The sequence below is a fragment of the Nycticebus coucang genome, chromosome 12, assembly GCF_027406575.1.
Source record: "Nycticebus coucang isolate mNycCou1 chromosome 12, mNycCou1.pri, whole genome shotgun sequence".
In the NCBI taxonomy this organism is placed as follows: Eukaryota; Metazoa; Chordata; class Mammalia; order Primates; family Lorisidae; genus Nycticebus; species Nycticebus coucang.
This window is the reverse complement of record NC_069791.1, coordinates 79,031,618-79,049,384: the sequence shown is the minus strand read 5'-3', so window position 1 is coordinate 79,049,384 and position 17,767 is coordinate 79,031,618. Positions and strand designations below refer to the sequence as shown.

Here is a 17,767-nt window from a genome sequence, read left to right as displayed (position 1 = left end):
GATGCTCTCTAGAGTCCACCAGATAGCACAGCGCAGTGTCTAAGACTGAAAGTCTTGGGACTTTCATTTGAGAACTGGCACAGCCCCTCCTGAATCTCAATTTTCTCATTAACAAAGCAAGAAAATGAGGGTGGACCTGCCTATCCGATGGAGTAGTTGGGAAGATCACTGAAAACAGATATGCTGTTAGCAGCAACTGTCCCTGGGTAGGGGCTGCAGCATGGAGCTCTGGGCCGGCATCCACCACGTTGTGCTGCACTGTCAGGACCAGGGCAGCATCTGACTCAGGAACTTGGGAGAGCAGATTCAGGACCCCTCGGGGGATGTGAGGACAGAGGAGAGGGCACCCTGGGCAGCATGCTACCATCACCTCCTTCTCTCCTCTTGGCGGCACTTTTGTCTCTGGCTGGAGAAGGTTGCCCAGCTGGCTGGAGTGGCACCGAGGGAGGACCTGGCAGAGCTGCCCATCCCCCAGTGGGCAGCAAAGGGTCAGTTTTTCCTGTGGCTATTCCAGCCGGTGACCCTCCTCAGAGGCGGGCCCAGGAAGGCAGCAATGGGGCATCTGGGGACCTTGGGCCTCCTTAGACAAGACCTCCCTCTCTACCTGGGTTCAAGCTGACACCAAGGCTGCTGTTGTGCCCTTGACATTCTATTATTTTTTTTTTTTGGCCAGGGCTAGGTTTGAACCCACCACTTCCGGCATATGGGACCGGCGCCCTACTCCTTGAGCCACAGGTGCCGCCCACATTCTATTTTTAAATAAAACTTAGGCTCCAAAAAGAAGGAGATGTGTGTCTCATCCGAATTAGGAACCGGACAAAACAGGCTAGTGATGAGCTTGCTGACAGACACTTCGGAGCGAGCAGGCTGAGTGGCTGGGAACTGTTTCCATCTTGTTGACACACACTGTTACCCTCCTCAGTGTCTAGTTTATCTCTGCTTAATTGCTGTTTGATAATAAATTACAACATAGAGTCCATTAATTAAGCTAACAATGTCCATGGAATACCAGTTCCTTCTGCTGGGAGCTGCCTGGTTAGAGGGGTTCGGCTTCAGCCGCTGTTGCCCACAGCAGCTACCAAGCAGTTTAAAGAGATGCCTGGTCAGGAGACAGGATGCTGTGCCGCAGGGGAGAGGGTTTGGGCCTCAGGGGAGCCTTGGGGAGTGAAGCAGGCAGCCTGGCAGCTGGAGAGTCAGAGAGGGTGGACGCTAATTCAGGAGATGGCAGGACAGAAAGCAATGTTGGAATGACTTAACCAATCAGCTGGTGGAAAGCCACCAGGGCCCACATACAGGTGTTCATCCTAAAGTCCAGAGAGTCACAAACGCCCAGTTTGATTTGCCCCTCCACAGTCAAGTAAATGGCAGAAGTGTTCATTTAGAAAAGTTCCACATGCAGGTGGATTGGGATAGATGGCATCCCAACACAGGCCCCAGTGCTGTGATGTGAATGCCAGTAAGTTCACCAGTACTGCACTGTGAATGCCACTGAGTTCCTATCACTGCACTGTGAATGCCACTGAGTTCCTACCACTGCACTGTCAAGGCCACTGATCTCCCCAGTACTGCACTGTCAATGCCACTGATCTCCCCAGTACTGCACTGTCAATGCCACTGATCTCACCAGTACTGCACTGTCAATGCCACTGATTTCCCCAGTACTGCACTGTGCTTCCAGTACTGCGCTGTCAATGCCACTGATCTCCCCAGTACTGCACTGTCAATGCCACTGAGCTCCCCAGTACTGCACTGTCAATGCCACTGATCTCACCAGTACTGCACTGTCAATGCCACTGATCTCCCCAGTACTGCACTGTCAATGCCACTGATCTCACCAGTACTGCACTGTCAATGCCACTGATTTCCCCAGTACTGCACTGTGCTTCCAGTACTGCGCTGTCAATGCCACTGATCTCCCCAGTACTGCACTGTCAATGCCACTGAGCTCCCCAGTACTGCACTGTCAATGCCACTGATCTCACCAGTACTGCACTGTCAATGCCACTGATCTCCCCAGTACTGCACTGTCAATGCCACTGATCTCACCAGTACTGCGTTGTCAATGCCACTGATCTCACCAGTACTGCACTGTCAATGCCACTGAGCTCCCCAGTACTGCACTGTCAATGCCACTGATCTCCCCAGTACTGCGCTGTCAATGCCACTGATCTCCCCAGTACTGCACTGTCAATGCCACTGATCTCCCCAGTACTGCACTGTCAATGCCACTGATCTCACCAGTACTGCGCTGTCAATGCCACTGATCTCACCAGTACTGCGCTGTCAATGCCACTGAGCTCCCCAGTACTGCACTGTCAATGCCACTGATCTCACCAGTACTGCGCTGTCAATGCCACTGATCTCACCAGTACTGCGCTGTCAATGCCACTGATCTCACCAGTACTGCACTGTCAATGCCACTGATCTCACCAGTACTGCGCTGTCAATGCCACTGATCTCACCAGTACTGCACTGTCAATGCCACTGATCTCACCAGTACTGCACTGTCAATGCCACTGAGCTCCCCAGTACTGCGCTGTCAATGCCACTGAGCTCCCCAGTACTGCACTGTCAATGCCACTGATCTCCCCAGTACTGCGCTGTCAATGCCACTGAGCTCCCCAGTACTGCGCTGTCAATGCCACTGAGCTCCCCAGTACTGCACTGTCAATGCCACTGAGCTCCCCAGTACTGCGCTGTCAATGCCACTGATCTCCCCAGTACTGCACTGTCAATGCCACTGATCTCACGAGTACTGCGCTGTCAATGCCACTGAGCTCCCCAGTACTGCGCTGTCAATGCCACTGAGCTCCCCAGTACTGCACTGTCAATGCCACTGAGCTCCCCAGTACTGCACTGTCAATGCCACTGATCTCCCCAGTACTGCGCTGTCAATGCCACTGAGCTCCCCAGTACTGTGCTACAAATGCCAATAAGGTCACCAGTACTGAGCTGGGAATGCCACTGATTTCCCCAGTACTGCACTGTGCTTCCAGTACTGCGCTGTCAATGCCACTGATCTCCCCAGTACTGCACTGTCAATGCCACTGAGCTCCCCAGTACTGTACTATCAATGCCACTGAGCTCCCCAGCACTGTGCTGTCAATGCCACTGAGCTCCCTAGTACTGTGCTGTGAATGCCACTGAGCTCCCAGTAGAAAAGGAATCTTGATGCCTGGCATCCTGCCTGCGGAGGGAGTAAATAGGGGGTCACCCTCTGAGTGAAGGCCCCTATTCAATGGCAAACATATTGTCTGGGGGATGGGCCATCAGAGGAGTAAAGGCTCTGGACAGGAAGGTCAGGAAGTCTAAGTTGACAGCGGTCTGCCCTGGACTTTTGTTTGGAGGTGTGAGCATCATGGGGCCTTAGAGATGTCAGGGCAGGTGGGGAGGGCAGGGGGTGCTGGGAGGTGGTCCCCCAGGGCTACAGAAGTCAGACACCATGGCCTGAGCGTGCTGGACCACAGGGTCAGTCTGGAGCTTTCTGGGTGGCTTGGAAAGTCTTCCCCTGAAACATCCACAGCAGAGCATAGCTGCTCAGAGCCACGTGGGGAACCTGCCCATCTCCGGGGGAAACTGCCTAGGCCATCTTTACTGCCTCCCTCATGCACAGAGGAGGTGGCTTCCTCAAGCCAGCTTTGGATTATGCCAACATCTAAACATGATAGTCTCTGCAATGTCACCATTTGTATGTCTCTTATTCAGAAGGCTGGAGAAAGTAGCCTGGGAGTTAAGTAGGTGTTCTTCTAAAAGTAATTCCTGGAATTCCCAAAAGGATGGTCAGGCAGGGCCATGCGGCTCAAGAGAAGTTCAGACGAACAAACAGACCCAGAGAGAGCAGCCGTGGGCCTGACTCAGAACCAGCCATCCAGCACTCCCCTGCACTTGGAATATAACTGTTTCCCCAGTTTGCAGCTTGCCTTTTGTTACTATTGGTTGACATCCATTTCTATGAGTGTCAAGTCTAGTGACATTCCTGGCTGTATTTTCTCTCAATCTCAGAGTTTCAGCTAAGCTCCGTGTGCACACACACAGGCACACTCATGTACATATGCCACTGGCTAGCACAGAAGTCAGAGGAAATTCATTTATCAGGCCTCTGTTTTCAAGTGTTGGCTAATCACTTTGCCCTTTTCAAGCTATTCTGGCGTGTTCTCTGAAATGCTCCTGCAAACACTTTCCTCCTTCTCCACTGGCGCTCTGCCCTTGTACCACCCCTAACGGGCCCTGTGAGGTGACACCACCAAAAGTCATGCTCTTTCATGGGCATGTCAATCAGGTTCTCGGAGGGAACCTGCTAATTCTTTCTGTGAGATTGTGAGCACATATATCTGGGTATAATGACAGCACCTGCACATAGAATACAGATCTATATGTTAGTAAATGACTCTGCAGTTCACTCGCTTTTTCTTTTCAGTATGAAACATGCACATTGATCCTTAAACTTAAGATTTGTGCTGACGAAACCACTTATGAATATTTTCCCTCGCTTCTTTAAAGAAACAACCAGAGGCCTCCCACCTTCTCCTTGAACTCTCAGAATAGATAAGTTACCCAAATAGAGGGCAACAGAAGCATCAAGAATTCCCACAAGGCCCCTGTGGGCTGGTGATGGGGATTTCAGGGTGAGCACCTACCTGCGGTCCCCAGCCGTGGCATGGGTACAATATTGCTGTATGGTTCTCCAGTGGCCCCTGGTCCAGGCAGACGTCTTTTGCTTTGTTGTTGCGAAGCTGTGGGAATACACAAAACATGACCCATCAGAGCTCACTTGGTGGGGGCGCCAATTCCTATCCACCTTTCCAGGCTGCCTTGGTTCATGATGGGAAGGCCACAGGCCTCTCCAACAAGGACCAAGGCTCAAGGCTGTGAGGTGAACACTTTAGCAAGAACACATCCTCTAATGCTTGGTCCCTGCCCTCCCAGCGCCTCCATCCATAGCACAAAAGAGACCTCAGGGAACTTTTGGACATAGGAACATTTATTACCCAAGTCTTAGGTTTTAAGGCACCTCCAGGGGTGTCAGGGTGTGGACTGAGACGTACGAACAAATCCTAAGTGGGCCTCGGCACCAACACTGGTTTTAATAACCCTGCGAATCATAGGTTAGCCTCTTAGGTCATTACTAGAATAGAGGCACAAAAAATAGAAATCAAAAAAGCAAACTGAAACTTTGCCATCATGAAAAGCTCTAGCAACTTTATTTATATATTCAAAAATATTTACTGAATGCTTATGCTGTCTCAGGCACCATTCCAGGAATTTGGAATATACCTACAGAGGACTAGACAAAAGGTCTCTGAGACAACACCCCTGAACCTAGGCATGTCTGTTTGGGAGTGTGTAAGAACAGATCTTTTTGGATCTCTAAGCACACTTTAATTCTGCACTGGTATCCATCCCACCCACCACCCTGGGGTCTCCACGGGTGGGGAGAAGGCAATGTTGTTTGTCTTCAAATATGTATTCATTCCCCTCCAGATTATTATTCTCCATGGGAAGCAAATTAACCAGGGATGAATCAGAAATAGTGGCAAAGGGACACTTCATTCTGCACCCAAATTGTATCGAGTCTCAGATGACGGAGCAGATTTTTAATGATTTTACAATCTTTTTGAAGATTGCAAAAATAACACCATCTCATTGAGACAATTTGGAAAATAACAGAATAACAATTGTTCACAATCCTTTTGTATAATCAGTTAATCACCTCCCCCCATTTTTGGACACATTAGCTCTGTTCAATTTTGGCTGTGCTGAGTAATTTTATGCAGAGCACTTTGTTCACACTGCAGATTTTCTTAATAGAATCCTAGCATTGGGATTAAGGTATCAAAGTATATGAACATCTTAAAACATGCTGCCCAACTGCTGTCTGGGAGCTTTGAGCTAATTCATACTGCCACTCACAAGGTATGTAAATATTTACCAGTCCTGGGTTTCCCATCTAAAACTATTATTGATTTGAGAGGCGAAGCTATCTTGTTTTTATTAATCTACTATTCATATTAAATGGAAATGTTTTGTGTTTAGCAATCATTTTCCCTTTTGAGAATTGTCTCTTTATTTCCTTGCTGGGATCTTAAATGGTTTCATTATAGATTTGTAAGAGCTCTTTACATATTAAGGACATTAATGTTTTTAAGGCATATTTGTGCCACATGGTTTTAGACTGCTAAGATTTTAAATTTTGTTTCTAATGTTTATGCAATCAAATCTATCATTCAGTAGTTTAGTAAATGTTTATTGAAGGCCTGGAAAGATGCTCTCAACAACATTGCCCCTTCCCTGAAGGCCACCATCCAGTGTAATCTCTGATATATGCCAGAATCTACAAGGAGGACTTCTTTTCCCCTCCTAAGAGGAGGTGATGAATGCTTGTACTAGGCATTCAAAAGGAGATGTGAAGGGGATGCAGGCAAAGTTCTGTTTTTCACCCAGATGATAGTAACATGGATTTTTGGTTTATATTATTATGCTGTACGTGTATACTTTATACACATGGTATGTGTGTGGTATTTCATATACATACAGATTAAAGAATAAATGATGAATAATAGTGAACTAGAAGCCAGGGTCAATTCAAACCACAAAGGCAGTATGAGCTGGCCACAAAATTTTGTGTGAAACAGTTGGTGGTCTGACGTTTTAGAATATAATGAAGTACTTTGACAAGTGGAAAGACATTCCATACATGTAAGAGTCAATACATAAAGCATCGGCATGTCATTCATTAGCAATTATTTGAACACATTCCAGCTAATAGGGATGATCAACATGTAGAAGTCAAGGGAAAGTGGCTTGTTAGATATCTAAGTGGGCCTGGGCACCAATGCTGTTGCAGAGGGAAGGGCCAGGCAGACACCTGCTCACAGGTCTGTTTTCCCTTTCCACTGTGCTGGCCTCTGGCTGTGGCTAAAACAGTAAGTAGAAATGAGCATTCACAAAAGAGTTATCTCCATAATGGTAAATTTTGTAACCAAACTTAACCTGATTAAAAAATTATCAAAGAAGATATAAAATGCAAATAAAGTACATTCTACCCTCTGTATCTATGGCTTCTACAACCAGGGATTCAACCAGCCCTGGATCAAAAATATTTGCCAAAAAAAAAAGAGGTTGCATCTGTACTGAACATATTCAGACTTTTCCCCTTGTCATTATTCTCTAAACAATAATTATTTTATTTTATTTTTTGAGACAGAGCCTCAAGCTGTCGCCCTGGGTAGAGTGCCATGGCATCACAGCTCACAGCAACCTCCAACTCCTGGGCTCACGTGATTCTCCTGCCTTTGCCTCCTAAGTAGCTGGGACTACAGGTGCCCGCCACAACACCCGGCTATTTTCTGGTTGCAGCCATCACTGTTGTTTGGCGGGCCTGGGCTGGATTTGAACTTGCCAGCTTAGGTATATGTGGCTGGCGCCTTAGCCGCTTGAGCCACAGGTGTCAAGCCTATAGTACAATAATTATTTACATAGCATTTATATTGTATCAGGTATTATAAGTAATCTAGAGGTGATTTAAAGGATACGGGAGAATGAGCATAGATTATATGCAAATACTGCACTATTTTACATGGTATGCACAGGGAGGGGAGGTCTTGGAACCAATCTCCTGCAGATACAGAAGGGATGACTAAATTAATAATACTTGGATTTAAAATTCCAGATAATATTAACAAAGACCGAAGAGCTGATGAAGAGTACAGGAAAAGGGTGTGAAAATTCTTTTTTATCTTTTGAAAAGCAGTATCAATTCTATGAATAAAATGCAAATTGTTAAAATTTCAAAAAGTTTAGTACATACAGTGAATATGGGATCAGCCATAAAGAGAGAATTGGTCAACTGTAAAAAAAATTCTTGCATAACATATCCTTTGACCCTTAGTTTTAGAGATTAAAATTATTTTTGAGGGAGAGGAGTGGGGCCTTGGTGTGTGCCACACCTTCTGGGGGCAAGACATGATTGCAAGAGGGACTTTACCTAACAAATGCAATCAGTGTAACCTAGCTTATTGTACCCTCAATGAATCCCCAACAATTAAAAAAAATTATCTTAACTAGAGGAAACCGTAATGTGATTAAAAGCAAGGTATATACACTGTACATGATTAAAAAGCTTTTCGCCAAAAATTAGGGAAGATCAAGGAATAGGTGTATAAAACCTGGAAAGAGTTATTGGCCCAGGCTCTTAAACAGAATTGCAAATGAAAAACAAAAGTTATAAATTATATACAGTAGGACCTCTGTAAGATGATCACCCACGGGATTGTAACAAACCGGTCAACCTATGGAGGTGGTCAACCTTAGGAACCAGGCCTATTTTACAGATAACGTACATGTGGTGCATGTCTGGTCTATGAAAATTAGGTCAACTTAAAGAGGTGGTCAATGTAGGAAGGTGGTCGAGTACAGAAGTTCTACTGTATATAGTATAATAATTCACTTTCTCTTCTTTTCTCCTAGCTCAGGAGTCTGGGAGTGGTGAAGAGAACCATTAGGAATGAGCAATGAAAACAGAGTTGTCTAACTAGTGGCAAATTTTGTTACCAAAGTGAATTTGACTCATTTGATTTCTTTCATTTTGTGCTATATAGTCCATCTGGAAAGTATTTCATTATATGGTAAGCTTATTAGGTAGAAAAGGAGTAATAGAACAAAATGTCCTAAAACGTTAAAAATGATTACATCTGGGAATTGGGATTTGGAGTAAGTTTTGTTTTCATTTTTGTAATTCCTACTGAATTTATTATTTCAAAAATATAGGAAAATGTGTACAAGCAAAAGCATTCCTTCCTTCAAAAAACAGACTATGATCTCTATGTTACCTCCAGAGTCACAGTTCTAGGGATATAAACTGTATTATGGTTGATGTGAACGGCAGCCTCTGGCCACCTTTTATCATTTTTCCATTTTTAATCTTTCTTTTCAAGTTACTATTTTCTTCTAATTATAAAATTATCCCATGTTATTACTGAAAATTGGAAAAAGATGACAAAGTACCCATACCAAAAAAATTGCTGGCAGCCTCACTACCTAAGGTAACTGTAATTATCTTCTCTATTCACCGCGCTATCGTTTCACTTGCTTCTATTTTAAAATAGCAGCTAATCTAGATTTTTTAAAATTAATTTCAGATTCATATGAGGGTACAAATAACTAGGTTCCATTGTTTGCATTTGTCAGGCAAAGTTCAGGTTGTAGTTGGGCCCTTCATCCAGGGGGTGTGTGTGTGTGTGTACCCTTCCACTGTGCCCGTTAGGTAAGCGTTTACCAATCCCCTTCCCTCCGCCCTCTCCCCTTTCCCTCTTCCCCCTTTCTCTCACTTGAATTTGTGTTTTTCTCTTGTGTGGGCATGCGGTTGTTTATCTATTGGTCTCATCTTCGTATGGAGTTCACTGGATACTTGCTTTTCCATTTTTGTGATATTTTACTAAGAAGAATTTTCTTCAACTCCATCCAGGTAAAATACAAAAAAGGTAAAGTCTCCATCTTTCTTTGGCTGAATAATAGTCCATAACAAACATGTACCACAGTTTGTTAATCCATTTATGGGTTGATGGGTACTTGGATTGATTCCACATCTTAGGGACTAGGAGTTGAGCTGTGATGAAAATTGTAATGCAAATGTCTTTATGGTACATTATTTTTTTTTCTTCTGGGAAGCCAATCCAGTTTTATCATACTGACTTTTTCCTCTGAAGCATTATAGTATCAATATTGTTCTCATGCCATTAAACTATTGTATACACCCCTTGTAAGGGCTACAAAATATTTCAAACCATAAATATATTTAGCTAATCTTCAAGAAATTAAAAAAATTTTGTCCCCCAAAATAAAACAACTGAGATGAACGATTTTACTCTCAAATCTTTGTCCCTGTTTTAGATTATTTTCTTGGGAGAAGGGGAGAGAAGAAAATATGACTATCATTAAGCTTTTTAATACATGTGGCTCAAATTGCTTTTTAAAAAGCTTGTTGCAATTTGCACTTTCACTGGAGGATATATGATTTTTCATATTACCAAGACCTTGCCGGCAAAGGAATCAACATATAGTCCAAAATAAATTTTCTTCATTTGGTACGAAAAAACACAGTTGCTGCAATGCATTTAAAATCTATTTAAAATTTTTTGATTATAAAATAAATTAAAATGTTTCATGTGTTTTCAACCATTGGTATTTTTACTTTTTTAAACTACCATCCTTGTATTATGTCTATTTTTCTTTTGAGACGTTTTATTTTATTTAAATAACACCGTTATTTGAATGTGTGGTGCTCATTATATATTATATTAGTGGTGTTATCCATTCATCTATAGCAGTTGTGGTATATCTATTTCCAGTATGTCATACCGTTTCTCTGTTTAGCTGATGTATAGATTATTTTAATATTTATGAGTTTAGATTCGTTACACATTTCCTTTGCATTTCCTTCCCTAGCTTTTATTCTTGGAAAGAACTTCCCCATTGAGAGATCAGATTCATATCTTTTATGATTTCTTTTCTTTCATGTAATTCTATAGTCCATCTGACATGTACTTTGGCTTATGGTGAGCTGCCAGATTCCAAATTGATTTATTTTCCAAAGAGCTGGGCAATTTACCCAATTGTCTTAGGGATAATCCATTCACTGCCCATCATTTTTTGATGCCTCCTTTATATTTGATCTTAATGTCGATAACCAAAAAATAAATGCATTTATTTGGAAGAAGAAAAGACAAGGCAGTTAGGACCTATTAACCTGTGTTGCATGGGGTGAAGAACTCTGCATCTCACAGCTGATTTGACTCTCCTAACAGCCCTGTGGAGTAACTTTCCTGCCTCCATTTCACAGATGAGGGAACAGAAGGCGAGAGGAGCTACACAGCCGCTAACAGCCCACTAGGATTGAGTCTTGGCTCCAGAGCCTTCATGCACCCCTAACCGCCACACAGATTTCCCGTGCAAGAAGTGACCATCACGTTCCAAACACTAGCTCAGGAGGGTCACTGCCCCACACCTTGACAGTTTAACCCATGGCTGATTTTACTTTCAATAAAAGGCATCAGGCAAAGAATAGGAAAAATCTGCCATTGGAGAAAAATGTAAGTGCCCTAAGTTGAAGGCCGTCATCTCAGCTTCAGTCTGGTAGTCACAGGGAGACCCAGGAAGCCCTGGGAGGAAAATCAGAACTCTGGCGCCAATAGGTGTCCCTGCTAGGTCCTGAGGACCAGCTCCCTACTCCCTGGCCTGACTGGTGTCACAGATTCCATCTCCATACAGGTGCTGCAAGGTCACGAGGCAGATGTATGAGAGTTTCTATGGAAGGATGTTTCAGCTATGACGGTTGTGATATTTTAAAAATGGAAGCAACCCAAATGTCAGTGTTCTCAAGCAAGCACACGTACACAAAAGCAGAACCATACGCAGCCATTAATAATATGGCAGAAGAATGTTTAATGACACAGGAAAATATTCTCCACATATTACTGAGTAAAATCTCAAATTATATGGCACGGTGGACAGCATGGTTTTAGTAAAATACGTGTGTGTGTGTGCATGTGCGTACACAAGTACAGAAGATCACACATCTAAATGTACACATTATCTCTGGTGTCAGAATGCCTACATCCCATCTTGGCATTCTGACTTAAGAGCTCTGTGACCTTAGGTAAGTCAGGTAATTTCTCTAAGTCTCAGCTTTCTTATCAATAAAATAGAAATAATGCTCCTATCTCATTGGGTGAGAGTGAAATGAATTTGTATGCAAAAAGCACTTAGAATAGTGCCTGCCGCTTTGAAAGCACTCAATGAATGTTCTTACTATTATGATTGTTTTCGAAAAAATTTTTAAATGCATATTTATGGCATGTGTAATGAGAGAAAAATCAGTTTGCATTAACGTCTAGAAAGGTGGTATTATCTCCTCATTGAAAAAAAGAGAAGGCCAGGTCGCCTGCCTTGATGTAAGTGACTCCAGTTCACAGCATGGGGAAGGCTCCAGGCTCTGCCTCTCTGGGAACCCAACTTCCTGCTCAATGCGGCTTACAGGTCCCACAGCACCTCAAAGTCAAAATGTTCCAAAGAACTCATTAGAAGATTGCCATAACCTTGTGCCCCTGCTCCCGTTGTCACATTTATTGCATCTGTTTCCTCTACCTCTTTGCAGCTGGAGAAAGCCTTGTTGTCAGAGTTTATACCTCCAAAAACCATTCACTGAGTGAATGAATGAATGGAATGAATGAATGAACAAATGACTATTTCCCCCCAGCAAAGTAATATACAGCACATTGAACAGCAGTCCAAAGTGAGAGCACGTGTGGTCTTAATTACCTCCCCATATGCAATGGTATTATTGTATCTTCTCATTTCTGGGTATACGTGGTCCAGGTACCACTGGAAATTCTTACACTTTAAACTTTTCCTCAGTGCTCTTCTCTCGGAGACATCGCCTATGTCAATTCCTGGATTCTGGAAGTAGAGAGAAGCAATGGGGTGTTAGCGGCCGCGGATCTCTGGCCAGAGAGGGGCACAGGTGGGGTCACTTTCAGGGAAACCTTTAAAGAGAAGCTCTTAAGCCTTGTAAGCTTCCTCAGAAGCTTGAGTTTAGGAGACCCGCTTGAGCCATCTAGGCCCAGAGCACAGGAGCCTTTTCCCTGAGCACAGTCAGGACTGTGAGGCCTGGAGGCCCCAGACGAGTCAGCCTCCCCTGTCATCACCGTGTGCGCAGGTTCCCAGGACACTGATGTCAACGACCTACATTCTCAGTTCCTTCTCTCTCACATGCCCCCAGCAACTAGCCAGACCAATTATTAGAAAATTATTTGATTAAGGCAAGAAAATAAATGCCTACCACCCCCTCCCGTCTTTCTTTCCTAGCCATGCACCATTTCCCCCTTTGTTGGCTCTTCCCGAAGTTCATTATATGCAGAAGTGAAAATAATTTTCCGTTGCAAAGCTTGTAATGATGTTCTAATGAATAATTCACTCTGCTTTTATAGAAATGAACCTGTAATGGCTGCTGTGTGCTGACAGGGGAAAATAAAGGATCTGAAATACGACTTCACAGACTCAGCCACGAGATGGTTGTGGACCATGGGGGAGACGGGACGCGCGCTCTGTACCACGGGCAGCCGGATCGCGTTTTGGGGGGCCCAGGAGAAGACATCAAATTATGTCATTAAGACTGCTCTGGCTGTCAAACAGTGATTTTAAAGGAAAATCCCTTAAAATGACAAACCTATTAAATTTCATGGACAAACCTGAACAGCAATATTGAACTCTTCGTTTTAACATACTTAGTATGATTCATGAAGATGGCCATTTTGAAAAAGCATAGTAGGTCACCACTGGCCTTTGGAACCAGAGGTTGTCTGCAATAATGGAGAAGGCAGTTGGCTAGAGTTAAAAGACTGGAGTTCTTCCCCATTCCAAGCCACAGCTCCTTCTCTACAAAACAGGAATAATAATCATCGTATCTATTCCCCTGACCACAGAGTCGAGGAGAGGGCTGCATGAAAAACCTGAGTCGACATCCCTGCCCACATACTATGGATATGACCTTAAACAAGCCTCTTTTAACTTCACCACACTAAAGTCTCCTCATCTGTAAAATGGATGTCCCTACAGGCTCCTATCAAGCTAGCATTTTCCGAGCACTTAATGTTTGCTAAGCTCTGCACTGAGCTTCATTTTATCTTAAAAGTAGCCCTCGTAGATATGTATGAGCAATCCATGTTTTACAGATGAGGAAACTGACATTCTTATGTCATGAGGATGTTGTGAGAATTAAACTAGATGTTGCAAACTTGGGACATACTAAGTGCTCAACAAATGTCACCTATCTATACCTAATAATAATAATAACAAAGCACTTACAGTGTCACAACTACAAAGTGCTATGTGGCTAGAAGAGGGTTTTAAATTTTTTTTTTTTTGAGACAGAGTCTTACTCTGTTGTTTAGGCTAGAGTGCCATGGTGTCATAGCTCACAGCAACCTCAAACTCCTGGGCTCAAGCGATCCTCCTGCTGAGTAGCTGGGGCTATAGGCACCCACCACAATGCCTGGCTAATTTTTCTATCGTTAGTAGAGATGGGGTCTTGCTCTTTCTCAGGCTGGTCTCAAACTCCTGAGCTCAAGTGACTTACCTGCCTCAGCCTCCCAGACTGCTAGGATTATAGGCATGAGCTGCCATAACCAGCTGAGTTTTTAATTCTTTAGAATGCATTTTAAACATTGTAGCAACAAAGAATAAACTCTTCACTTTTATCCTCTTTACCCACAAATCTTTGGACTGCATTTCTCCTCTTTTGCCCACAGACTTTGGACTGCATTTCTGCTGTTCCAGAGGCTGCCATCTCTCAGTGGTGGTCATTCCAAGAGACTCAGGCATGGCTCAAGCACCCACACGGTGCTCTGGCTGAGGAGATAAACTGAGCTATGTCTGAGAGTGCAGGATACAGCGATTTGCTGTGGAGGTCAAACAACACACCCTGTGCCAGGCACTGCTGCCAGCACGTCACACAGTCACCGTAGGAGGAGCACCCGCTATCACTCCCAGTTTGTAGCTGAGGAAAAGAAGGTAAATCAGCCTTCTGTATCCACAGCTTCCACATCTGTAGATTCAACCAACTGCAGATTGAAAATACTTAGGGAAAGAAAAAAAAACCCACAATACAACAATAAAAATAATAGAAATAAAAATACAGTATAACAACTATTTATACAGCATTGTATTCGGTCTTATAAGTAATCTAGAAATGATTTCAGACGTACAGGAGGATATATGTATGTAAGGCATTTGAGCATCCTTGGATTTCAATTTCCGACAGGGGTCCTGGAACCTAACCCCCCCTTCAGGTTCAGTACAGGGAAGGGGAGTGGATTTGGTCATGATCTCATCACTAACACGTGACAGCCACAATTTGCCATGCTAGTGCCCAGCCACCATGCGATGCTCTGTGGGGTTATAGGAACACGAGGATTTTCCTGGGCCATGTTTTGGCAGACGTGAAAGAAACCTGAGAGCAAAGTTTTGGCGCACAGTAGGGGTAAATGTCCCAGGGCAGGGGGAGCTCCACAGTAGCACACCCAGTGACGGTGGATGAGGGCCTGGTGCCAATCACTGGGCAAAAGCTTTCCAGAATAATACATGCTCAGGAGCAGCACAGCCAGATTAACATACTAAGGCTGAGATTGACATAACACAACCTCACTAATCTTTGTATGTGGATTTAGAGATTTCCCTTGTGCTGTCCTGGTGTAAGGCAGGGGTTCTAACACTTGGACATCTGTACATTCGTAATTGTCCAAGTATAAGTGTCTTTCGGGGGATGAGCCATCAGATCATTGATGGTAGGGACCTGCCAAACACTAAGGATGGCTGTCGTGGGGTGGGAGCGGCTGCCGATCTCTACCTCCAGTGGCAGGTTCCACGCTATGTACACATGAGACTTGTAATCGTCCATCCAGACCTCAGCAACCCGGAGTGCATTCCTCTTGGTGTAGAAACCAATGTTGCTGTTGTATGGCTTCTTCTTTCGCTCAATGTGGGCCACCCGTGAGCAGGGAAGGACCTCCATGCTGCCCCCGCAAAGCCATACCTGGGGGTACAGAGACTTTATCAGCTTGATAGAGAAATTCCCAGAGGCCCCTGTCCCCTGTCCCCTGTCTGGGGCCCTAAAACAATGTTTGAGCTGATTTGGCATGAGCAAGAAATACATTTTTATATATAAAGCCAATGAGATTTCAAGATTGGTGGGTTACTATAGCATAGCCTGAGCTCACCTGAGTAAAACATATGGAAAAGAAGGTTTGGGAGAATCCTTACAGATATAACAACTCAGGATCTAAAATTCAGCCTTGGGGACGAGGGGACCATAAACCTAAGGTGGCCATAACAACATATGGTTTTCTTAACTTATTAATAGTTCACAACTGGCATACACAAGGGCTGTTTGCTTTCCCACCTGGCTGAAGCTGTGCTCTGTCAACCTAGAATGAAAAATTTGTATGAAGAAACATTATCGTCCCTAACCCCTGGGCCACAGACCAAAGAACCAGGCCACACAGCAGGAGGTGAGCAGCGGACAAGTGAGCCAGATTCATCTCTGTTTACAGCCGCTCCCCATCACTCATCACTCATCACTGGCTGAGCACCCCGTCCTGTCAGATCAGAGGCACTGGATTCTCATAGGAGCGTGAATCTTACTGCAAACTGCCCATACAAGGGATCTAGGTTGTTTGCTCCTTAGGAGAATCTAACGCCTGATGCTCTGAGGTAGAGCTGAGATGGTGATGGACCATCTGGTTTCAGGAAAACAAGCTCAGGGCTCCCACTGATTCTGCATCACCGTGAGTTGTATAATTATTTCATTACATATTACAATGTAACAATAAAAGAAATAAAGTGCACAATAAACGTAATGTGCTTCAGTTATCTTGAAGCTGTCACCTCTTACCCTGGTCCATGAATCTGGTCCCTAGTGGCAAAAAGTTAGGGATCACTGAAGAGACAGACTGTCTTTATTCGTGTCAGCATAAGGTATGTAAAATGGACTAGTTCTGTTAACATGCTCTATGTTGGAGTCCTGAGGGAACTGATGCCAAGACTTCTGGAAACATGCACCTCAAAGTAACAATGAACAGGCATCAAAAGCTGTTGCTGAGACAGTGAGATGGAAGGCTGAAATGATGCTCTCTTTGAGGGATGCAAAAGTCCAGTGATGTGAGACTTAACATCCTCTGTATGAGCAAGGCAGGCAAAAGGCTTCAAGGGCCCTGCTCCCAGAGGAAGGCTGGACCATCTACCTTCCCTGGGTTCACGTGGGAAAAACAAAGCATTTCTGACTGTCAAGAAAGACTAAATTGTGGAAATGAAATTCCTGGCACAGGTGGAGAAAAGATAAAGATGGCAGAAAACTTTCAGGAGCCTGTGAGCCTGTGAGCCTGTTCTGCTGTGAAGGTTCTGTATGCCTGACAATAAGCAGGTGTATGCCTAACAGCATGCAGATGCATCCCTGACAGCATGCAGGTGTACCTCTGACAGCATGCAGGTGTACCTTTGACAGCATGCAGGAGTATCCCTGAGTATGCAGGTGTATCTCTTAACAGCATGCAGGTGTACCTCTGACAGCATGCAGGAGTATCCCTGAGTATGCAGGTGTATCTCTTAACAGCATGCAGGTGTACCTCTGAAAGCATGCAGGTGTATCCCTGAGTATGCAGGTGTACCTCTGACAGCATGCAGGTGTACCTTTGACAGCATGCAGGAGTATCCGTGAGTATGCAGGTGTATCTCTAACAGCATGCAGGTGTACCTCTGACAGCATGCAGGTGTATCCCTGAGTATGCAGGTGTATCCCTGACAGCATACAGGTGTACCTCTGACAGCATGCAGGTATACCTCTGACAAAATGCAGGTGTATCTCTGAGAATGCAGGTGTATCCCTCACAGCATGCAGGTGTATCTCTGAGTATGCAGGTGTACACCTGACAGCATGCAGGTGTATACCTGAGTATGCAGGTGTATCTCTGACAGCATGCAGGTGTACACCTGCCTGACAGCATGCAGGTGTACCTCTGACAGCATGCAGGAGTATCCCTGAGAATGCAGGTGTATCTCTGACAGCATGCAGGTATACCTCTGACAGCATGCAGGTGTATCTCTGACAGCATACGGGTGTATCCCTGACAGTATGTGGGTGTATCTCTGTGTATGCAGGTGTATGCCTGACAGTATGAAGGTGTATCCCTGACAGCATGCAGGTGTATCCCTGACAGAA

General features: G+C 44.4%; 2 protein-coding genes across 3 annotated transcripts in view; one reads left to right on the top strand and one right to left on the bottom strand.

The window, feature by feature from the left end:
• CALN1 (calneuron 1) overlaps positions 1-13,351 on the top strand; it is a 625,091-nt gene extending 611,740 nt beyond the window's left edge. The window contains exon 6 of the mRNA XM_053556329.1: positions 12,984-13,351. Coding sequence (XP_053412304.1) covers positions 12,984-12,997 — 14 coding nt within the window. The 3' untranslated portion in view covers positions 12,998-13,351. The remainder of the gene's footprint in view (positions 1-12,983) is intronic.
• Positions 1-17,767, bottom strand: part of GALNT17 (polypeptide N-acetylgalactosaminyltransferase 17) — a 478,729-nt gene that overhangs the window by 30,177 nt on the left and 430,785 nt on the right. The window contains exons 7-9 of one of the 2 annotated variants that reach the window (XM_053556324.1): positions 15,401-15,586; positions 12,316-12,453; positions 4,638-4,733 (exon numbers count right to left, since the gene is read on the bottom strand). In XM_053556324.1, the coding sequence (XP_053412299.1) occupies positions 4,638-4,733; positions 12,316-12,453; positions 15,401-15,586 (420 nt within the window). The remainder of the gene's footprint in view (positions 1-4,637; positions 4,734-12,315; positions 12,454-15,400; positions 15,587-17,767) is intronic. The other variant, XM_053556325.1, reaches the window with a different exon arrangement.